General features: G+C 42.9%; 1 protein-coding gene across 1 annotated transcript; it reads left to right on the forward strand.

Moving 5' to 3' along the window:
- Window positions 1–192: 192 nt before the first annotated feature.
- On the forward strand, window positions 193–23,783 carry LOC120519710 (inositol-3-phosphate synthase 1-A-like; the record flags this gene model as incomplete). The annotated part of the gene is made up of 5 exons (XM_039742577.1): window positions 193–360; window positions 13,232–13,447; window positions 17,095–17,259; window positions 23,323–23,436; window positions 23,548–23,783. Coding segments are annotated over 5 exons (885 nt in total), but the record flags the coding sequence as incomplete, so codon positions are not given.
- Window positions 23,784–25,000: the final 1,217 nt, after the last annotated feature.

Raw genomic sequence — 25,000 nt, forward strand, 5'->3', positions numbered from 1 at the left:
ATGAAATTACACTGTTGTTTATTTTTTTTAATGTTTAGCCCATGAAAGGCTCTACACAGAATAAAATAACTGGAGATTCACTTCTGTTCCTCTGTGTTCCCCAAAACTAGTCTGCCGGTGCAGGGAGTGCTGGGCCTCGAGCCCTGGCACAAGCGGCAGCCACAGGGATGTGAGTAGGTTCTACAAAAATAGAGCTGCCTCTTCTTTCAGGTTGATCAAGTTCGTCAGGACATTCGGGATTTTAAGCAGCAGAGCAGAGTGGATAAGGTCATTGTGCTGTGGACGGCCAACACGGAATGCTTCTGCAACGTCATTCAGGGGGTTAATGACACAGCGCAGAACCTGCTCAAGTCTATAAAGGTGAGTTGGTGCCATTGACTGGGGGGTCTCTGGGTTCCAGTCTATGTGAGTTAAGTGGGGTCAACCTGCAGCGTCACTGACCTACAGTCCCTGAGGTCAAGGGGTGACACAATGGGGGCTCTTAAAAGTTCTGCCCCCAAACAGGCCATCGGGATGTGCAGTAAGTGGTCAAATCCACAGTCAACTAGCATAGATGATGTTTTGTCATGGTTGGGATATTGGGGGACACTATTTTCCATTTTAGACTCCTTACTACACGGACAACTGTGGTCCCATGGACCCTACCATGACAGAACAGAGAAGCCCATCCATCACCGGCTAAACTGTGCATCAAAAGAAGCTCTCATGCTGGAGAATGAGCAGTTTTTGTGTAATATGAGTATCAGGGCACAGTACCTGGAATTCCTGGAATTGCAAGGAGGGGTGTGTCCACCAGCGGAGGCTCAAGCTGGATCCGGAATGTCGGACAAAGCAGCACAAACCAGAGCGAGTCGCAGCGCGCCAGCTGGAGCGACCTGACGTCTTTATTCAATATCAAGTCCGCCTTCCAAAGTAGCAAACCTGCTTTTCGCCTTGCTGAATTTGCAAGAATGATTTTTTTTTTTTTTGGCACTTCTACTTACATTTTTTTTTTAATGTGCCATGTAGTTATGTAAAATAAAAAAAGCATTAATGTGCGGATTTTAAAAATATCCTTGTGCTTTTTGGACAAACTTCAAAAGACAGACTCTCTTTGACAAGCCAAAAAAAAAAAAAAAAGAAAAAACAGTGTTGGCCCCCGCTGGCATGAGCTGAAGAGTCATGTGCTGGCAGGGAGTGGTGTGGGTGACAAAATGAAGAGATGACCCTTTCTGTGCCAGAATGGCACTTTTGTGAGGTGTGTCATGAGTTACGAGGACAATCTGTTAGGGCTACTGTCCTCCGTCTTTGTGACAAGCAGTGAAGTAACCAAAAAGCACCCGGGGAGAGAGGGGTGGGCATGCCCTGCCCACCACATCCTAGAAATGACTATGGGTGGACTGGCCCATGGAGATATCGTAGCTGTTAGCCTAAACAAACCATCTTGGTGGACTGAATGGCCTCCTCTTGTTTGTCAGATGCTTATGGCTGCGTGCCATTCTGACCATCCACTGGTACCCTTTATGAATCCTATTGTTTAATTCTGCTTTTTTACTTTAACTTACTACAAAATAAAGATCCTGGTAGTATAGTGGTCAAGGCTGGAGTTCAGATCCTGCTGCTGGCACTGGGTGAGCCTGACCAGTCATTTCAGCTGCCTGTACTCCAATTGGAAAGTCAAATGTTGGGAGTCACCTTGGACAAAAAATAAGTCAAAGTGAATCGCTGTTTTTTTATGTCACGCGCAGTTCTGGGTCACTCACGATGAGAAGACAACATTGCGAGTGTCTGCTGCTGTAGTAAATGTTTGTCGTCTCATCGGAAACTCTGCAAATGCTCAAAATGAATGAAATCAAACACCTTTCATATGGCGCTTACACACTCCCAAACACCTCATGGGTGAAAAGCTATAGTGTAATGGTGTTTACTAGCACTGTCAAATTAGCCAAAAAATAAGGCTCAGATATTCAAATTAAAGATAAGTAAATATTCAAATATATTTGAAATTAGGTTATGTTTCTACATGCTTTTTAAAAATACTTTATTATTATGTTAAGTGCCATAATAAAGGGTGGCGCACAAAAAACCGAACCGTCTCCGACTGGCTGGCTCGAGCTGTTATACAGGCGGGTGCGTCACAATCGCGGAGCCTCGTTGTTATGACGGGGTCAGCAGCCCCAACTGTGCCTTAGTAAGGAGGCTGTGAGCCAGTGGGTACTGGGGATGGGCGATACCATTGTTTTTAAAATCGATACCTATACTCTATAAGTATTTTATGTGTCAGATTTACGATACTGAGTATTTTTAAAAAAGCATAGGAATTTGTTTTCAAATGATGATAGTGTTTAGAATGGCTAATATTAATGGGCAATGTGGAGCCAACCCGGACACAGACAGGCGGACATGTTGTTTTCAAACCACCACACGTTTTATTTACAATTATATTTACAAATATTGGTCACTCAGACCCAGTCCAAATAGTGCACACAACCCCAATACTCAGTCCTGGCCTCACAATGCCTTTCTTCGGGCCGTCTCCACACCTCTCTCGTGCCTCGTCCTCCTTCCACCTGACTCTAGCGCTGAATGAATGGAGACGGCCCCTTTTATCCTCTCCCAGACGAGCTCCAGGTGGCTCCCGGCATTCCCTCGTTGGCCACACCCCAGCGTGGCGGAAGTGCCGGCTGTTCTCCCAGCAGCTCTCCGGGTGTCTTTTTAAGTCTTCCCCCCTGCACTTCCTGGTGTGGCGGAAGTGCTGAGGTAACAGGTGCCCAAGGCATTGGGGCGCCTCCTGGCAGTGACCACGGGCCCCTGCAGGGTGGGGCTTCCATGCCCTTAACCCGTGGCCCCCAAAGCAACCAGGAAGGCGGCCCCCACGTGATCCGGGGTGGGCGCAGACCCACATCCGGTCCCTCACGGCGTCCCGGCCGGGTCGTTGCCCCTGGCATCCCTGACAGCAAGCATACATTTAAATGAACTAATATCACAACACAGTATTAAGGTCACCATAACAAATTTATTACAAAATTTATATTGATAGAATGAACATGGCATGTCATTTTCTAACCTGTTTACTCCAGACCAGGGCTAAGGGAGGGTGCCAGAGTCAATCTCGGCTGCCATAGGGTGCAAGGCAGGAGAAAACTCTGGACAGGGTGCCCATCCATTACAGGGCAAACACACACTATGGCCAAGTTACCTTTGCCAGTTCACCTAACCTGCACATCTTTGGACTGTGGGAGGAAACTTACACAGCCACAGGGACAACACGCAAACTCCACAGGAAGGATCTGGGTAGCAGAGAATGAACATACAAATGTAATAACGATAAAATGAACTTTTATATTTTCATTAAGATTTGGTTATTCACGAATGTAAATCCTCAAACTGATCTCCTTAGAACAAATAACATTTACAAAAAAAATATTCTCACATTTGCATTTTCTATAATATTCTACCCTTATGATTTATTGAGAAAGATTTAGTCATATTAGCTTTACATTTAGTTAAGTTTCAAATTTGTATTTAGAAAATATAATGCTGACATTTTTACGCTTAATATTATTTTGCCTCTTTGGGTGCAAGGCAGGAACAATCCCTGGACAGGGCGAGAGCCCATCACACGGTGAACACAAACACACACACACGCACACACACGCACACGCACACACACGCACACGCACACACGTACACACACACACACGCGCACACACACACGCACACGCACACACACACGCACATCGGGGCCTTTGAACTGTGAGAGGAATCAGGAGCACAGTACAATTTTAACAATACAATATTAAACAGAAACATTATTACACTAGATGCTGTTACTAATGCAATTCAAGTAATTTTAAATCCTCTAAACTTGCAAAATAATTAATATACTTATTAACATTTACTCAGGCCCTTATTTTCTGGAAAGAAAAACTTCTTTTAGTGAAAGTTTTAATCTTCAAATTAGGCACAGCTAGTAAGTATTTTGCATAGTGCTCAGACTATTTAACATTCTCATTTATGTATATTCGTTATACTGTACCCTTCGTTTTAGTTAGCAGATAATCAAAACAGACATAACTCGTGATAAAATGCTGTGACAGTTATGCTTCACTATTATGAGTCCTCCATTATGCTAACAACGTGCTTTACGTTTCATAAGTATTAATGAGTGATAAACAGTAAAATATTTTACTCAACTAAGTCTTCAGTAAATTCCCTTCCACATAATCCTGCTAGCAGCAGAGACACCTGAATAACGTCTCGTGCATCTTTGAAAACTTCCTGCACCCTCCCTTATCTGGCACTGATTGCTGCTAAATCGTCAGGCTTCAGACTTGCATCGCTTTGATGTTTTACAAACGTCTTTCTGCTGAGCAGCATGTGTGCTTTTTAACTGTTTAAATGGGTTGATTGTTTTGCCACTATACTGCTTATTCTTCTCCCAAATATTGCATCTGGCGGCTGTATTCTTTTTCCATCTGTAAAAAGTAGCAGCATACAACTAAGCTCTCGGTCTGCTATTGGCGTACAGTCTGCGCTTGAGCAAGGGGCGTGGGTTTGTGGCGCCGTTGCGTGACAACGCGTCTGCTCATTTCAGTACGTGCGCGCGAAGTGTGTGTTAATGCATTCCACGCCTTTTGCATGATCCTTGCTATCGTATCTTACAGAAAAAAGAGGTAATCGATATTTTTGAATGGTACTCGATTCAGAATAAGTACAGCTTGAGTATCGAAGTATCGATTACTGTGGAATCGATCTTCCCATCTCCAGTGGGTACAGACATGCGTGAAAGAGATCTGGAAGAGGTACAGCATTCTCTGCAACAGAGGTTTGGAATAGTGGAGGCGTATGTGTCTACCGGCTCTTTTAAAGAAACGCGGGACATTTTCGCACAGAGGTTTCCTGGCGTAAACCTACCACCAAAGAGCAGTATTCATGAGTTGGTGAAGAGGTGGCGTAAGACTGGGTCTTAAAAAAAAGAATCGGGCCCCGTTGCTGGAGTCGGAGATGGTTCGGTTTTTCGTGTGCCACCCTGTATAAGAGCCATCAAAATCCCGAACAGCTGCCCCCTATAAAAGGGAAGCGTCTGCTGTGCCATGTTGTTTTCAGTCTAATACTTTAGTCTTCAAGCCCTCAGCCTGTTAAGCGTAAGGGCACAGCTACTTAAACCTCACCTCGTCACTCGACTGTCCTGGACCTCAACCCTGCTTCCCATTCCTCACAGCCGTCCTTGTAGCAGCCAGACACATTACAATATTTTACTAGTGTAAGACACCAGTGCCACAAACGGGACCGACACAGCAACATTGTAAAAGCGCTTCATGCTTTGCAGAGGCACTATGAATAAGAAGAAAAAAAAAAAAAATCACCCAGTCCTGCTTTTCACACTGAATGGAATGACTGAATATTGATAAAGAAAAAGTGTCTGCATATTCAGATTAGGGACAGCTACCAATCTTCTGGCCTTTCCCAATAATAAAAAATGAAGCTTTCCTATTTGAATTAGTCACAAATTGGACTATTACTTAAAACCCTAAAACAATGAAAGGACGAGCTGAAATGGAGGGCAGTGCCTGCTTAGTTATAATGAGCCAGAGCCAAACCGCATGAATCATTGCAATGTGCTGACTCCACATTCTAATCTAAAACAATAACAATTCTAATAATAATGGGAGTGGCACAGTAGTTGGCGCTTCAGCCTTGAGGATCCGGCAACTTGGGTGCAAATCCTGTGCCCAGTTGCCTGTGTGGAGCTTGCATGCTCTCTTTCTCTCTGGATGGCTCCAATGGTTTGTGAGTGGACTGGCATCCTCCCTTGCACGTGATGCTACCAGGATGGACCACAGCCCCCCGGGTTTATGCAGTTTTGAGAATGTTGAGCTATAATAATACAATTCAGTACCAGAATTTAGTACTCTGAAACAAAACTCAGCCCCCTGATATTATAAATAAGCAGAAGCAATAGGAACGCTACAATGGAAGTCTGTTTGAAAAATACTACAAGTATACATACAAGTATAACTAGGAAATGCACAGACCTCTGGTCCTCAGATAAAGGTGGTTCATAAAGAGCAAGCTGAACGTTTCCAATTTGGCCTCATGTTCTTTTGTTTTCAGTGTGAAAAAAAAAAAAATACAAAGTAGTGCTCCTCAAGCAGACATTGATGCATAGGATCAGAAATTGTCAGTATTTGACAGTCTCTTGCTTTGTCGACATACACTTCTCTGTCATTGCTGTTCTTACATTCTGTATCATGGAGTACGTGTGGCATGTCAATGAGCCACAGTATCTGATCTCAGTGGCTCGACATTCAGGCTCACCTCTCGTCATTCTTTGTCAGTGAAGTGCCTCCTGTGTTTGGCTTGATGCTGAGGAGATGTCACTGCTGGAGTTCTTTTTTTGCGCCATCATGGCGTGTAGCAATCCCTGTAGTTTGTGACCATAACAATCGCTTTGGTGTGAGGACAGGAGCACAGGTCATTTTGAGCAGGCCTTTGTCCATCTTTGTAGTGCGCTTATTCTGCTGCTATAAGCATCTTCTGCAATGCACTTGACGTTTAGCAGATGTTGCTACAGTTCTTTTTCTTTCTGTCATGTGTGGAACGGGACCCGGACACAGACAGACGGACAAAGATTTTGCACCCAACACACTCATTTTATTTACAATATTTACATAAAAGTTCAGTGCACAAACCCAGTGCCTCCAGCACCGATCCCCCAAAGTCCAGGCTTCTCTTCACAGTGCCTTCCTTCTGGCCACCTCCACTCCTCTCTCCGAGCTCCGTCCTCTTCCACCCGACTCTTGCCCCTGAATGAAGGGAGGCGGCCCCTTAAATACCAGCCCGGATGGGCTCCAGGTGCTTCCCGGCAATCCCCCGCGGACACACCCCCGTGTGGCGTAAGTGTCGACTGCGCACCCGGAAGCCCTCCGGGGTGTCCCCAGTCTTCTTCCCCCCAGCACTTCCTCGTGTGGCGGAAGTGTTAAAGGTCCAGGGTTCTTCAGGCACCGGGGCGCCGCCTGGCCCCCAACACAACCAGGGCGGTCGCCCCCTCACGGTCTGGAGGAGGCACAAGTCCTCCTGGACGTCCCGGCTGGGCTCCACCCCCAGCCGCATGCCACACATGTCACTATCGTGACTGGATTTGGGTGATTTTATTTTGTGAATCCTAACATCTTGAATTCCCGGCCAATTTGAGAGCCGTTGTTAGTGCTGCGGGGTGGCACGGTGGTGAAGTGGTAGCGCTGCTGCCTCGCAGTTAGGAGACCTGGGTTCGCTTCCTGGGTCCTCCCTGCGTGGAGTTTGTATGTTCTCCCCGTGTCTGTGTGGGTTTCCTCCGGGCGCTCCGGTGTCCTCCCACAGTCCAAAGACATGCAGGTTAGGTGGATTGGTGATCCTAAATTGGCCCTAGTGTGTGCTTGGTGTGTGGGTGTGTTTGTGTGTATCCTGCGGTGGGTTGGCACCCTGCTCAGGATTGGTTCCTCCCCTGTGCCCTGTGTTGGCTGGGATTGGCTCCAGCAGACCCCCGTGACCCTATGTTCGGATTCAGCTGGTTAGAAAAAAGGTTGTTTGGTTGGTTGTTAGTGCTGCCTTCCATGTTTCTAGGGCCGTGGGTAACCAGTGCAAGGGGATAAAAGGTCCGCTGTTTTTGGTTCTTTTTTATTTTTATAAGCTTCTCCTGGTTAGCTCGGTATAAAACTGCCTGTCCATTCCTCGGCACGACAGTCATCCTGTGGGTCATAAGAAAGACTATTGCTGCCCAGTTTCTTGGCTTCACCAGCATGTACCATGTCATGAGCTTTCAATTAAGACCAAGGTCAATGTTCTAGCCCCAGTGGATTGCCAGCAGTTATGTGACAGACACAATGCTTAGCATTTTATATATTTAGATATACGTATTTATTTTAGCCAATGTGTGACTGATGGGTCATCCCTAATTATTTTATTTATTTATTTTTTTGAAATTTAATTAATTTTATTGCAATCATTCCATACAAATCAATCAATTTTTACAAAAAGTAGGATTGAGAACAAGTCGACCCCCACCACGAGAGAGAGAGCCTGGCCAACGGAGTAAAACTTAAGGCTTGTAAACATAATTTAATAAATAAATTAATAAGTTTGATAAGCAATAGAGATGAATGGAGAAGAAAAAGAAATGCAGAAAGAATTAAGAGCTGATTTTAAAATATTACTGATTAGATCCTGCCATGTTTTGAAAAAGGTCTGTACAGATCCTCTAACTGAGTATTTGATTTTTTCCAATTTTAAATAATATAACACATCAGTTTCCCACTGACTTAAAAGAGGAGAGTTTGGGTTCTTCCAGTTTATCAGAATAAGTCTGCGTGCCAACAGTGTAGTGAATGCAATCACAATTTGTTTGTCTTTCTCCACTTTAAGCCCATCTGGAAGAACACCAAACACAGCTGTTAATGGGTTAGGAGGGATTGTGAGTCCAAGGCTGTCTGAGAGGTAATTCAAAATGTTTATCCAGAATAATGTTAATTTGGTGCAGGCCCAGAACAGGTGACCCAGTGAGGCTCGGACTTGATTGCAGCGTTCGCAGGTTGGATCATGTCCTGGAAACATTTTGGAGAGTTTTAGTCGAGACAAATGAGCTTGATATATAATTTTAAGTTGTATAATTGTATGCTTTGCGCATATGGAGTTCGAGTGAATTCTCTGCATTGCTGCTTTCCACTCCTTTTCTGATATATTAATTGAGAGGTCATTTTCCGAGTGTCCTCTTGGATCTTTGAAAGGAAGGGATCGTAAAATGATTTTATATATTGTAGAGATGGAGTCTAAGTCCTTGAGATTGAGCAATATTTTTTTCCAGTGTGGACGGGGGAGCAAGATGAGGAAAATCAGGAAGGTTCTGTTTAACAAAGTTCCTGATTTGAAGATAGTGAAAGAAATGTGCAGCTGGAATGTTACATTTGGAATGTAATTGTTCATAGGATGCAAAGACGTTGTCTATATAAAGATCTCTAAGCAAGTTAATCCCAAATTTTTTCCAGATATTAAAAACTGCATATGTTTGTGAAGGTTGAAAGAGGTGGTTCTCCTGCAGGGGTGCCACAGATAAGAGTCATCTCTAATTATAATTCTAACTTTGACGTAAGTTAGTTATTTCATTTAGGGAATACAGAATTTCACTGCTCACTGTCCACATAACGATAAGAACTGTACAAACCTATAAGCCTATTTTAGACATAAATAAAGCTGCAAGGATTCCTGTTGTGATGAGATTGGATGTGAGTTGCAAATTGGAGGAAATGCTAAATAATAAGTGGAAGACACTACACCTTAATGAATTAAAAAAAAAAAAGGATTTTGAAACAAATCATGAAAAACTGCAGCTTCCAATAAAAACCGTCCATCCACCCATTATCTGAGTCAGCCTTACTCATTACAGGATCATTGGGAACTTATTCCATTCAACGGGAAGGCAGCCCAGCTTGTGAATGCCGTCAAGAAAAGGCCCATAATGTCCATGGTGACATGGAGGCCAGGTCTGGAGGGGCCATAGACATAAAGGCTGCCTCAAAATAGGCCCTCTCTGCAGTTTGGCTTTCTTGTATCCCCCCAGGGTTAGTTGGTAATCTGACAGCTGTTTCAAAATGAATACCAGAACAAACAAGCCTTGCCAGAGGTTTTGGCAGCCACCTTGCATATTATCTTATTTATGTGAAAGGTCAATCGAGCACATGTTTCTCTGCCTCTCTCTCGCACACACGCACACACACACACACGCACACACACGCGCACACACACACACACTGAGCTATCTTTGAGCAGCACCCATCATGAGCTCCTTAAAAGTGAGACTAGTCAGTTTGCACAGTCCAGCCCTGGTGTCATTTCTATTTGAAAACTTTAGGAAAGGTTTGACACTGATGAACCTGCGCACACACACACACACACACACACACACACACACACACACACACACACATAACCTTAGAGTACAAATTCCAAGTTTTTCCAAATGTAGAGTTTATATGGTCACCTGTGACCTTTAGTGGCTGACCTCCCTCTAAAAGATGTGCATCAGCCTTGAGGGGACACAGGCCACTTGACTCCGCATTCGACCCCAGACAAGTCAGCACACTTGCAATATGTTACTTGCTTTGGAGAAACATGTCCATTGAATGAATAAATTACAATAAATCACTCACACCCAGCCAGCTGACACCAAGAACATGACTGTCTGTATTGCATAATCGCTGGAGAGATAGAGACTGAACCTTTGCTCCACTGAAATATCCACGTTTATTGTGAAGGGAAGTGCTTGTATGTGATGTGTGCCTCTGTTTTATCTTGGTAGAGTAATATATATATATTGCTCTACATTCTCCTATTGTATTATTAATATGTAGCCTTAGAATGTCTAATCTCACAAACTTACCACTGTTTATAAGGTATTATATAAGGTAACTTATCTCCACTTTTCCTTCTATATCTATAACCTCAGGCAATTAGATGTAGTAAAAAGACAAGCAGGAGTTAAGTTGCACATAAAATAATGTATTACTGATAATATTCATTAATAATAACAAAATACAAAGTACATTTGAATATTGGCAACCATACAACCTGATTAAAATGGTGATGTGTAACTCAGGTGGCACACAGACTTGTAGTTACTTAAAATGTCTCTAGTTAAGGCATCATTGGTGCTCAGCTTTCAGCCACATGTCTGTTCAATATGGCTGCTGAGCTGTGCTCTTCATTGTGTTGTCTTCAGTTCATGGTGTGATGGTCTTCTTCAGTTGTTAGCAAGAGAAAGATACTTCTACATCATCACAGGTTAGCAAGAAATGCTTCTTCATCATATGTTGGTTAAAGACAGAGAATGTGGTTGAGCAAGTAAATTTATAGGTTTTCTGTCCAACCCCTACAGCCAATAGGACATCATGGTACTTAAAGGCCTCTGAGACAAGCCAATTCCAAACAGCCATACCTCAGACTAATGGGGGAGATAGAACGTCTTATCTCCTGCCCCCCCAAGACCATATGTTAAGCTAACCTGGCTTTGTGTGGGGGATGAGAGAAAAGATTTTAGCAAAGAAATACTCATCAAACTGGTTTAAGACACATCCCCCAAATCCCGTCATAAAATTACAAAGAAAAGTTGTAAATGGGGTTGGGCGGTCAAACACGAATGCCTCTCACCAAAGTAACACTAAATTATATTCCCTCGCCTAAATTGCAAATAAAGACATACAAAATATTTATCAAATTATATTCAAAATCTTACATCACAACAGCCTCATATCAGAGTATGAGACATGCTACCCCAAGACGCCCAGCTTGTCTGAATCCATACATTTGGAGGGTCCTAACAATCCAACCTTGAGAGCCAACTATAAAATGTTAAACCTTGCCAATCCTGGTCATCTGTTATAAATGTAAGTAAGAATTTCACTTAAAACTATTCCTCCTACTACAACGTATTTTTGCTTTTTGGCAGTTATGAGACAGTCATGTAGGGCGGGCCAATGCTATGACTGTTGATCCATCCATCCATCCATTTTCCAACCGAACACAGGGTCATGAGGGGTCTGCTGGAGCCAATCCCAGCCAACACAGGGCACAAGGCAGGAACCAATCCCGGGCAGGGTGCCAACCCACCGCAGGACTATGACTGTTGATTCACGGTGAAATTTAAAAACATGCCTTGTACAAAAATCGGAGTCTGGTGATACACAACTGCACCACTCATTCCCTCCAGAGGACCACACAGCATCAGCTAGAATGTCTTCACAACTCACTGATATTACAATCTGGATGAAGGAGCACCATCTCCTGCTCATCGTGACAAAGAAGGACCTTATCATTATTACAGCTCATCCTTCTGTTCAGTACGCCATCTCTGTTTAGCATGGCTCATTATCATTAACACCTTCCAAGTCTGTATGCAGTCTTGGGGTGTTGATTGATCGATGACCAGCTGACCTTCACTGTCCATGCTGCAATGATTTCTCCGTCTTGTAGATTCATTCTGTATAACATACAATTGGCTACGGGAAGCCAATATAGTGATCTGAAAAGACAAGTGACATGTGCCCAATGGAGCTGTTTGAATCATCTGCAGCAGCGTGGCGACACGGCATTACTCCTACCAACAGAGAGAAGCAGTAGTCTAGACGTGACAAGACCAAAGCATGGACCAGGAGTTGCGCTGTATACTCCCGTCAGATATGTTTGATCTTGTGGATGTTGCCCATTCAAACCTCTGACTTCATTAATGTGTTTAGGAAGAGTTTGAAGACTCTCGTTTGGTGTATTTCTGTCTAATTCATAATGGCTTTGATTGTTTCTTGTAACTAAAGTGTAAGTTTCTTGCAGTTTTGTTTGGAACTCTTAACCTGTGGTGATCAGTTTGTTAACTTGCCCTGTAATACTTGTTCCCAAACAGTCTCTTTTGTAAGTCACTCTGGATAAAAGCATCTGCTAAGCAAATAAATGTAAATGAAGGCCTTCAAATTCAAAAAGCAGGCTTTTGCTGCCTGCACATCCCGAAAAATATCACAGCAGAAGGGAAAGGGGAAGCATTAAACCCCTGGCCCCAGCTAACAAAAACAAGTTCCTTGATATTTTCAAAGAATTTCTCACAAAAAGAGCAAACCAAAATGAAATACATCAAAATTGCTTGCTGGAAATAAAAACAAGCCTCAAGTTACTAAAGTTATGTCCACAATTCAAATCCCAATAACAAATGCAAACCAGAGATGTAAAAACAAGAGCATCAAAAATTCAAAACTCAAAAAGCTGAAAAAGCATCAGAAAGAGATAACATGTCCGAGTTCGGCCTGCGGCCCATTCTGGCCTATAAAGACCTAGGGGGTGGTCTGGCAGTGGCAGCAACAGAGGCCTGTCCCCTTAGGCTCAATGTAAAGTGATCAAGTGACTAAATCAAAGAACTAATAAATCATAAGTATAATACAGTATAAAAATAATAAGTCAACAATGCAATATGTTGTAATTCATGTCTTTAAGTTTTTGGGACTTTTCTGAAGCTTTAAAATAGTATTCTAAACAATGACTCTTAACTGGCATCATGTGTTTTTTACTGTGCCCTTCGATTGACTGGCACCCTGTGTTGCCTTCAGCTCCCTCCACCTTCAGGAAGATTCAGAGTAGGTTAAAAAATACAGATGGCTGGCAGGTACTGCAGAGCATTGCTGGGGTTTTGTCTCATACTGTGTATATACTGTACCATTTGGCTCTTCTTGTTTCTCAGGTGGGCACAGGTGTCTCCCCATCCACTCTATTTGCAGTAGCCAGCATTCTGGAAGGCTGCGCTTACGTCAACGGCTCCCCACAGAACACCTTTGTCCCAGGGCTCATTGAGTTAGCTATTCAGCATGGTGTCTTCATTGGCGGAGATGACTTCAAGTCTGGACAAACCAAAATCAAGTCTGTGCTGGTGGACTTCCTTGTGAGCGCGGGCTTGAAGGTAAGTGTGTGTGTTGTTCGTCACCTGAGTATTGTGTAGAGATTTTGAAGTCTGTCGCAGTATGGTAACGTTTGTTTTCTATGGAAAATTGTTTGTGCCAAAATGAAATCAAATGTGTTAACTACATTGAAGTACAATACACATGAAATGTGACTTTTGATTTTGTCATGGTTTTATCATGTCATAATTACAAACATATCAACCAAATGATAGATTGCTGTTCACTAAGGCACGCAATTTTATTGTCAATTGAACTTTTGCACTGCATTTTAATTCATGCTCATAAATCACATGTCGTAACTAGGGCTGGGCAAGTTAATGCGTTATTATCGCGTTTTACGTATGTGGTCGACGGCTGGGACTCATGCCTGGCAGGGATGCCTCTTTGACACTGGATCCGGGGGAGCAGCCATGGGGTGCACACTACATCCCCCAGAACGCTTGGTGGCAGCCCCCCTGGGTTACATCGGGGGATTCCGGAGCTCATGTCTGTTGGGCTCCGTGGCCACCGCCAGGGGGAGCTGCACGCCTTAACAAGCCTGTGTGGGCTGGAATGCAGCCACACCCGGAAGTGCAGCCTGAATTAGGTTAATTATCACCTGAAGCGTCCTGGTGGGCTATAAGAAGAGCCTGCAGCCACCACTCAAGGCGCCAGAGTCGGGAGGGGGAGGAGGAGGAGGAGGACAAAGCTGCCTGGGAGGAGTGGAGTGATTTTTGTGGGTGTTTTTCATTGGTTGTGTGTTTTGGGACTGCGTGGGTCCCACGGCTGAAGACAATAAAATCTTTTTGTTTATTTTACCCATGTCTCCGCTGCCAGTCTGTGTCGGGTCGGCACCAACAGAGCACTCATTCCACAGCATTAATTAATTAATGCTGACAATTATTTTATCGTGCGTTAACGCAGTTTTTGTTATTATTTTTTTGAAAGCCTCAGTCTCGCTAGCAATTGACAGAGATCAGTGATCTTCTTGTTGCAGCGCTCCTCCATTCAATATGCTTTTGCTAGAAGGAAAGTTAGCTTTTTTTGATTTGACCTCGATTCTCTGTGTGTGCATGAATAGCAAAGAGCAAACAGCTTCTAAAATGGCATGTGGTGAGATACCAAAGTGAACGCTCAAAGCAAAACTGTTTTCGTATTATCTCTGTCTCGGACTCTAATTTGTGGGACTCCGATTTTGATGCAAGAGATCTGGAGATGTAGGCCGAAAATGAAAGTGAGGTACTGGCATCAGCTGATCGGTCCCCAGATGATCGTGGTGCTGAACACGTTCGTGTAGCTGATGCACCTATGGCATCGTTTCCCTGGGAGGACAGACACTTAACAATAACAGGAGGTAGAAACCATATTGCGTCTCACTGCAACTGCCACCCAAAGACAGCCAGCCGACAGCAGGCACAACAAGCAGCAACAGACGTTTTAAGTTGATTTATGTGTGAAACCATTGCTTTGTGTGCTTTTCAGAAAACTTGAGTTTTTTGGAAAAAATATTACCCCTCAAAGAGTTACTACTGAACATACGAATGTTTATGCTGCTCCCCGATAAAAGAAAATGTTTCTGCTGGTAGGGTGGCACGTTGGCGCAGTGGTAGCGCTGCTGCCTCGCAGTTAGGAGATCCGGGTTCGCTTCCCGGGTCCTCCCTGCGTGGAGTTTGCATGTTCTCCCCGTGTCTGCGTGGGTTTCCTCCGGGCTCTCCGGTTTCCTCCCACAATCCAAAGACATGCAGGTTAGGTGGATTGGCGATTCTAAATTGGCCCTAGTGTGTGCTTGGTGTGTGGGTGTGTTTGTGTGTGTCCTGCGGTGGGGTGGCATCCTGCCCAGGATTGGTTCCTGCCTTGTGCCCTGTGTTGGCTGGGATTGGCTCCAGCAGACCCCCGTGACCCTGTATTCGGATTCAGCGGGTTAGAAAATGGATGGATGGATGGTTTCTGCTGGTATCTGTTCAAATAAAAAAGAAAACAGATTTAGAAATGTCAACTTGCTGTCGCTCAGAAGATGCCTGTTATAATGTTGTGATTGTGGCTCTGGACTCTGACGCTAACTTGCTTTTCTATAACAAACCAGATAAAACGTTAATGCCCTGGCAATGGCAAATAGCTTTGGTTTTATATTTGATTTGATTACATTAATGTTTAAGTTGAGATTTACACGAAATATTTTAACTGCTGCCATATAAAAGGAATAGTGCTGTTAAAAAGCACCTTATTTGTTTAAAGTGTTTGCAAACCAAACACACACAATACACTACTTTTGAGATCATTATTGAATTTTGCCCATAACAATGTGATTGTTGTGATTGTCTGCAATTAATCGAAGACAATCATGCGATTAATTGTGATTAAAAATTGTAATTGTTGCCCAGCACTAGTTGTAACTAAAAGAAAAGAAGGCATATGGCATTTTGCTTAGCAGCAGCTCCATGTGCATTGCATTTCAATTTGAAACCAAGCTTTAAACAAAACTAAAAGTAATCAAATGACCAATCAGAGTCAAGAAGTTTGAAAAGAGCTGTTCCACTTCTAAGTACTGTACTTCTATATTCTGGTGGCGGGCACAAGTTTAGTCAATATATGGACTGTAGAGTGGTTAACCAAAATGGCAAAATGTTTTAGGTCTTGCTGAAAATGTTTACTCTTATGTTAAGTTGTTTAAAGTTGTTTCCTTTTTACACATTTAAAGCAAAAGCATTGTGGTTACATGTTTGAGGTGTGTGCTGTTAGCAATTTTAACTAAATACTAAATATAGTAGAACACTTGTCTGCATCACTGATCTTGATTTCTTTGTAGCTTTTTCATTCGTACCCTCTGTGATAGCCAGATATTTTATAGTCTTCTTTTGACGTGCAAGAGAATGAAATCATCATTTAGGTTTCCAGCTTCCACCCATTCCACCCATGAGACAGTGACTCCCTTGCCTTATTAACACTGCAGGTTCGCCTTCTTTCCAATTACAACACACTTGGTATTGGAACATCTCTTTCCCCAACTGTTGATCCCCCTGGCCCCACATTTTGAAGCTCATTGGTCATTTGATCACCTTTAGTTTAAACTGTGGCCCCAAATCAAAATCCAACACACACTGATCATCACACCAAAGCAGGTCTGAGCCTCGACTCGGAATGCAGAGGCATCCTTAACTGTAAATACAGACAATCTGGTTCGACTGGATCAAATCCAGGTAGGCCAAATGTTTCAAACATGACACCACTTTATTTATTTAAAGGTAGATGTAGTTTTTCCTACCATACCGTATGGCTGATTCTCATCCTATGATATTTCACCCTCACTCCTCGATTCCTCATCTGAGAAACTCCTATACTTAGTGCTCTTATAGTGAGCACAGTCAGGTCAGAGGTATACCACAGGATCCTGGAGAGCTGTGTTCACCGCCTTGTGTATTATGTTACCCTCATAATTAGCATTACGCAGACCAGACAGTGAGTTAGGGGTTAGGATTTTAATGTACTTGCCATATGATGTCTGATGACATTGAAGGCTGAGTATTGGTGGCAAAAACTCCCAAAAAGCCAGCAATTTAGAGAGGACATTCAAAAACAGAGGATTTATAAGAAGACTTAGTAGATCTTGGTTTGCTCTACGTAACCTTCCTTCACTTCAACATTTGTCAATGTGTTTGATTTTTGTCAGCCAACATCCATTGTCAGCTACAATCACCTTGGCAACAATGATGGGATGAACCTCTCGGCACCACAGCAGTTTCGCTCTAAGGAGATCTCCAAGAGCAACGTTGTTGATGACATGGTACAGAGCAACACAGTGCTGTATGAGCCAGATGAGAAGCCGGATCACACGGTCAGTACGAACTTTGGGGATTACTGTACTTCTAGTGTGATAAAGACATTTTTATTTTAACAAAGGTATTACTGTTTAGTGAAAAGGTAACATTCACAAGGTGCCATGAGACTGAGATAGTTCAAAGTTTGAAGTTGGACCAGAGAGGTTCTGGTCTGGTGCTGTGTTAATTCTTCTACTGACTTTGTTAAAGGATTGGTTGTAAATGAATGTGCATTACTGCGACAGTGACAATCTTAATAACAGGAAGAAGATGTGATGGTATCTTCTTCATGGGATCTTCATGTCCTGTGGATCAGTCTTGCTGTTTTGGACTAACAGAACATGACAGCATATGAACAGTTTGAACAACTGAGTTGAAATCTGAAAGTTTCCCAAGGTGCTAAAATTTTTAATTTCACAGCTTAGTATCTTGAACTCTGTCTCTGCAGTCTTCTTGTTCATCAATACCTTGGTTAACAGGTTCAGGATAGGTCAGGTTGAGGAGTATGTACTGGTACAGCTCATTGTAGTACCCACCCCATAACAAAATAGCTCAGGATCCTGGTTGGCAACCCCCCAGACAGACACGCAGTCCTATCCCACCCTCCAGAATTAACCCTTATCTGCCGCAGCCAGGTGTTACATGGATATCCCCTTGGACTGGTCCAGCTGCTTGGGTCCTCAGCAATGAGGATCCTATGAGCCAGATCACCCTCAGGGAATTACGCCACATGACCGTAGTACCATAACTGATGCCCTCTCGGAATGCAAGTAATGTGCCTCATTGGGTCACTAGAGCATAGATGGTGTGTCACTTGCTCAAAGATTCTTCTAACAAACACTTCCTTATCGGCCCTCAGAGCCCTCGCAGCCATCCTTCTCATTTCCCGGTATAGACCGGAGTTGCCACCAAGCCTTGTGCTGCTACTCCTCTCGATGATATCCAGGGTGTCTTAAGAGATGAAACACCTTCTGGGAACACTAGTGACACCAACACAAACCTCAGCAATCTTCAGGGTCTTGTCATGGAAGGTCTCCCACATCACATTAGGATCAGCAGCCACACCCAAGTCTGTATGTTCCTCGCACAAACTGCTTACAAACTGTTCTTGGAGTCTGGCCAGGTCCAGCCTCATTTTTCTAGTAGGTGGTAACCTACTTGACCTAAGCTGGATCTTCAGAGTAGCAACAAGAAGTTTGTGGTCAGAATTCATAAACTGGGCACTTCTGTAGACCCTGCAGTTTTGTAAAAGCCTCCTGCCTCTGCCCATGAGGAAGTGAATGATCTCCTTCACTGCACCACCAGTACTGGAGTACCAAGTCCAACAATGCAGCTTAGGGCACTGGAACCAGGATCTAGCAATTCGCAGCCCCTGACCTTTTGCAAAGTCAAGGAACATGGAGACACTTTCATCGAGGTCGCCAGACCCATGGGGACAAACACAATCTTCATAGCCAGCCCTGTCAGTGCCAGTGGTCGCATTGAATTCACCCATGACCAGAGGAGTGTCACCTCATGGGTACCCATCAACCACCTAGCAAAGATGTGAATAAAATGTCTCCCTCACCGAGACGTCTATCACCACATACACTGAGACAACAGACAAGGCACACAAAGAGTGCCTTAATCTGAGTCTCATAATATGCTTGTTAAAAGGAGTGACATCAGACACCATTGGCAGGAGCCAATCTGTCACAGCAACAGCTACTCCATGAGTATGTCAGCCATCAGAATGCAGACCAATAAAAGGTGTACCTACAGTACCTACAGAGATCTGGCTAGTCCCAGGTCTGTGCACCTCAGAGAGTGCCACCACAGAAATGTGGAGTTTACAAAGCTCCTCCGACAGCAGGGGGAGATGATCATCATGCCAGAGAGACAAGATGTTCCACGTGCTTACTTGGATGGGCTGCCTCAAATTTGAACCCAAGTGCTGCTGCTAGCACAAAAAATTAAAACATATACATTTGTTCCTTCATCTCTCCATTATGTAAACCATTGTAAGGTCAATGAGAGAAAAAATGTATCCTGGTAATGTTCAGTATAAGGCAAAAACAAGCACTGGATGGGAAGTCCAAGAAGGCACCCCATACTCACCAGCCTATTCCAATTTAGATTTACCAGGTATTGTAACTTTAAATTAAATGAAAAAAAAAAACTTACTTATGTGGGGTAGCAGTTACCAGAGGACAGAAATTGAGTCAGGTCCTTGGAGTTTCACAATAGCAGTGCTAGCCACCAAGAAATCTACAGCACCGAAAGAGCCAGAAGTTCATCATATCAGAAATAGCCACACCAAAATGAAACACACACTCATCTCTTTATTTTGTCTTGTGTAAGCTTGAAAACTGAAATCAGTTAGCGGATTAATGTAGCAATCAGCGAGAAAAACTCTGTGGAGTGCAAAGATTTCCTCAGAGAAGGTGGGGATGAGTATGAGAGAGAGAGAGAAATACAGGACAAGGTTGCAATTTGATTACCACAAGTGATGAGCTCAGAACAAAATACAAGCTTGTTACAATTTCTAGGTTACAAAAACCAAACATCTTGTGTCAGTTAGGCAGAAATTCACCCGACAAGAAGAGTCTTAAAATGCTTCTAACACACATTGAGGGTTTCAGAATTTTGAATGAAGGCGAGCAGCTTAATCTATCAACTAGGAGCTACACATGAAAAGAGTCAGGACGAAGATTCGATCACCTGACGTCATTAATTAGCAATACTCATTGGTTGTGAGGGAGAGCATAGGACCTCACAAGTGTCTCCACTATACAGGTGCTGACCAGTTGACAAGCCCAGATTAAGACCACCCACAGACCCCAGGGTGACCCTTTACCTCCTTAACAGAGTGCTGATCATACAATGCAGGGCATGAACACCCGGTTGCTTACTTTTGGCACACAGCGCCGCAATGGTTTCATTGTGCATGATGAAAAGGTCTCTTGCTGTCATTGAAACACAGGCGCATACCCAGAACTCTCCGACGGTAGATCATCAGGAAGCATTAAGAATACGAACTTAATACGTGTTGCTACAGTGGGTCATTGTAGTGATCTAAGAAAGGGAGTGACACGTGCCTATCTCAGCTCGTTGAATACTAAATGTAACACTGCATTTTCATCTGCAGTGGCTTGCTGACACATGCCGGTACTCCTGTCAACAAAGAGTTGTAGTAGCTTAGACATGACAAGACCAAAGCCTGGATAAGGTATTTTGCTGTGTACTCTGTCAATTAAGGTCTGATCATGCAAATGCTGCATAATGTGAACCTGTAAGACAGACAGTCCATTCCTAGTGCTAGTGATAATGAGCTAAGCTTAACAGAGATGGGCTGCTAAATAGACGGACACGCTGACCTAACAAGAAGGTCCGTCTTTGCCAGATTGTAGATGGTATTCCTTCCTCCAGTTGCAAAATCAGTAAGACATGCAGAGATTTTAGCTGATACTGTGTGGTTTTCTGGAGAGAACAACAGGTACATAGGACCTAGTGAGGAGGAGTACAGAGAGAAAAAGATACAGCCCAGAGCAGGAATGTACTGAAAACAGAGTGAGCAACAAAAGAGTGAAGAAATAGTGTACCTGATGTAATGACAGTATCCATAGCCTTGTTTAGTAGAAACAGAGAGAGAAAGTGAGAATGTCTCTCTACCGTGAGAAGCCTAATTGGTCACTTTACCTATGACAGTTCTCTTTTAGTTCCACTGGCTAAGATGGTCATTCTGTAATCCAATGGCCCCAAACTCAAGTCCTGCAGCACTAAAGGGGCATCACTCTAAGCAAACTCCCGAGCAGAGACAAATGTAAACTTGTTCCACCAATTTTGTTTAATTTTGTAATTTGTGATCAAATTTTTGTTAATAAAAATAAAAAAACAACTCACCACACCCCTACACTGAATGAAAGGAGTGACTGTATCAAAAGTATTTTCTCATAAAAGATTTAACTTTGGAAGCGGCAGAATCCCAGGCATGAGTGCTGACGCTGGATTCTCTATTCATTCATGGTGCAGACAATTCCAAAAGAATCAGATTATAAAATGTAGACGGCCAGTTCTCCAGTGTAATAGGATTGTTGGGGTTTTCCAGCTGGAGGCTTGGAGAGTTCAGAAGCTGCTGCACCCAGACATAAGAATGCACGCTGATGCACTGGAAGCACAATGCCTGACAGGTCTTAAGAGTAGAGGAATACAGTATGTAGATAGAGAGGAATAGGAACTGAAAATGGTGAGAGTGAGACCAGAAAGCCTTGGCAGCAGGACACAACTAACACTTGTGCATTAATGTCTCTGGGACAGAAGTGACTGTTTGGATCTGGCAAGAGTCCCATTAAATATAGCATACATGATGTAAGATATAAACTAGGGATACATTTAAGTTAAATACATTGATCGTTATGGTTTCTTGATGGGAATTTAATACATTTAAAAATGGTATCCCAGCAAAGGGAGGGTAATGTGAGGTCCTGAGACCACCGAGAAATGAGGGATGGGGGTTTATAAAAGGATTTAAATACAAAAGAGTAAAAAATGGAGACTTTGTCAGAAGCAGAAGAGGGGATGATAGAGTAATGATCATGTGGTTCTTCGGGCTTGAAATGTCAAGGAGTATACAAAGAATATGTGGCAAGAGAGGAATGCAAACCGATAGCATCTGAAATAGAGATACGTTAACCTTTTTAGCTGACAGATCTTGGGTGATAGGCCTTAGCCTGAAAGTCTTATCAAGCTGAATAGCTGCACAGTGTATTCAGGGAAAGCTGAAAGGGGAAGCAGAATTCAGAGTGTTTTTAAATAATTAGATTCTGCAGCTTTTGATTCCCTTAGGAAAATAACCTTGAGCATAGTGATAATGATTCTTTAACATTTTTTGTGAGGTTTGAGAAACTGTATAATGCTGGAGCAATTTATTAATAGATAGGAAATCAAGTAAGAAAGGTGGTTTGTGTGTGTGCGTGCTCATTTTTGGCACAAAGGGAGTTAATTTTATTGTTTTTTTGTTATTTGTAAAAAAAATGACGAATTGAAATGAGCTTTCTCTTAGGTAAATGATCATTTTTAGGCGAACGCTTTAAAAGCCAGGGTCTCTTTATCTGACTGTTACATTGTCAGTAGGTTAGATTAATCATTCCTCGTCTATCTATGGTACTTTAAGGACATGCAAGGATGCTCTTGTGAAACCCTCTATTGATGGTAAACTGAGCTGAAATAAAGGAGTGAAAGCAAGCAGCCCAGCATAGGGGGCTCCAGTTTGAAACATTAGGGGGTGTAATAAGATAGGTGAGAGGTTACAAGAGAGGTTATAGCCAACTGTATAGCTGGTTTTGACATTTATTCCTATCTCGATTTAGAAAAGAAGATAAGAGGACAGTTGGTATCTTTCATGTGAGTTGATCTGATAACACGATAAAACAGCTTTAAAAAGAGTCAGCAAGAAATTAGAGAACAGGAAGCCAGAGCAGGAGGACAAAACCAGTATATGTGCATAAATGTCCCTCGGACGTGATGAGGCAAAAGTGACAGAGGAGATGTAAGCAGAGGCCCATTAAATGAAGGGGAAATATATTAGCAATGTACTCTTTAAAACGAACTATATTGGTGGTTGGGGATTCTAGATTTATATTTGGTATTTTTGTTATTACAAATTCAAATTGTGCATTGTGACTGGACGTTGGTGCTACATTAACACCACTGTCCATCACGATGATTCAAACTGATCCCTGAGCAACTGAAAGTATGCCTCCCAAATTTTTAATGATGTGAGGACTTGAATTTCTTTGTCTCATGAATGGGTCTGAGTATTCTTGTGCATTTATAGTCCAGCATGGTTTTAGGGATTAGCACATCTGTTTCACTTTGAACCCTGGTGTATTCACTGCCTAACTGAAAATCAACGAGTAAGTGAAATGGAAGAGTAAGCAGGTGGTATATCTGCTTTTTGAGCCTGTTTAGATTATCTATGGTTTACAATGTGAGCCAATCCATAAATAGGCACATTGACTCTGTCTTTATGTGCCATAGTCCTAAATGAGTGGTACAAAAAAACCCAACTCATCCTCTTTCTCTGTGTCTTTTATCTGCAGGTTGTGATTAAGTATGTGCCCAATGTGAAGGACAGCAAAAGAGCCATGGACGAGTACATTTCAGAGATCATGATGGGAGGGAGCAACACCATTGTGATGCACAATACTTGTGAGGTGGGCAGCTAGGCACTTGCTCTTTAGAAAGGCCAATGGGTCCACTCTGTGATGGACAATTGTTCTTTGGAGTATCTATGCAATAGCTGACAGAAATTCTTGTCATCCCAGGACTCTCTACTAGCTAGCCCAATCATTCTCGACCTGGTCATCCTGACTGAGCTTTGTCAGAGGATCACCTTCAAGACAGAGTCCGAGATGGAGTTTCAGACTTTCCACAGTGTGCTCTCAATACTCAGTTACCTGTGCAAAGCACCACTTGTCCCAGAAGGCACCCCTGTGGTGAATGCCCTCTTCCGGCAGCGGGCGTGCATTGAGAACATCATGAGGTGAGTTGCGTCCTGCTTCTTTCCCATTGAAAATCATTTCCACAATTGGAAATCTGCCCACACTTAGTGGATGATACTCACAGCTAGCCAGTACTAAGTTTTGGTTTAAATCTTTATAGGAGTTCCTGTTGTTAGGCTTATTGGGAGAGTCTGTAGCATGTTTGCCCACCAGTGTGACACAGGTGTCCCCCAGTTTTCCTGGTAGGTTTCTTACTGCAGTGTTCAGTGTTTTGAAGGTCACTTCTAGACAGTACACAGTTTAGGTCTGAACTCTGCCTGGGCCCACAAGGACACTGAATTTCTCATTTTTAAGGATTCCATGTTGGATTATGGAGTTGCAAGGTGACTTTGTGCTGCAATGTCAAGTGTGTAGCAATTTGAAGCTGCACCTTCTCTTAACACTGTGGTCCTGATATACTTCCAAAATAAATCCTGGCTGGAGTGGGGCAGCCATCTAACACAATGATGCCACCCTTCATGCGGAACACTAAGGTAGATTATTTTTTGTTGGGATCGAAACTGTTTTTTCTTACTTCTAGTCCAAGTTCAGATCTATTTTTAGGTATGCAATGAAAGACTTGCTTGCATTTTTTCCACTGACTAGTGACAATAAAACATAAACAACTTAACAAATGAGGTGAGACCGTTCAGTCCATCAAGCTTGTCTGTTTAGCTAATAGCTAAGCTGTCCCAATATCCTTAAAGGTTGTCAACATTTCAACTCCGTGTCTTCGTAGTTTGTTTGAGATTCTCACAACTCTTTACGTGAATAAGTCCTTTCTGGTTTTATTCCTAAATGCACTTTCATCTAATTTCCAATGTTGTCCTCAAATACGTGATTAAGTTGAAAGAATTCTTTGGATCTACATTATCAATGCCTTTGAGAATTTTGAAGACCTGGATTAGATCTCCACAGAATGTTCTCTCTTCAAGACTAAACAGGTTTAATTCTGAGGCCTTGTCCACACGTACCCGAGGTTTCTGAAAAACAGGAGTTTTTCTCCTTTGCTTTTAAAAACAAATCCCGTCTACACATGCACCGTTTTAAAAATATTCAACTTCCACATGAAAATGCAGAAATCTGCTGTCAAGAGCATGAAACAAGTGTAGATAACAAAGGGAATATCATTTAGATTAATGTCCAAATGTGCGTTCAGCATGGAATTTACTAATATACAGGCATCATGAACACTACCCCGCATTTCACTACGACGTCAATAAATGAGCACTTGGAA

The sequence above is a fragment of the Polypterus senegalus genome, unplaced genomic scaffold (genome assembly GCF_016835505.1).
Source record: "Polypterus senegalus isolate Bchr_013 unplaced genomic scaffold, ASM1683550v1 scaffold_112, whole genome shotgun sequence".
In the NCBI taxonomy this organism is placed as follows: domain Eukaryota; kingdom Metazoa; phylum Chordata; class Cladistia; order Polypteriformes; family Polypteridae; genus Polypterus; species Polypterus senegalus.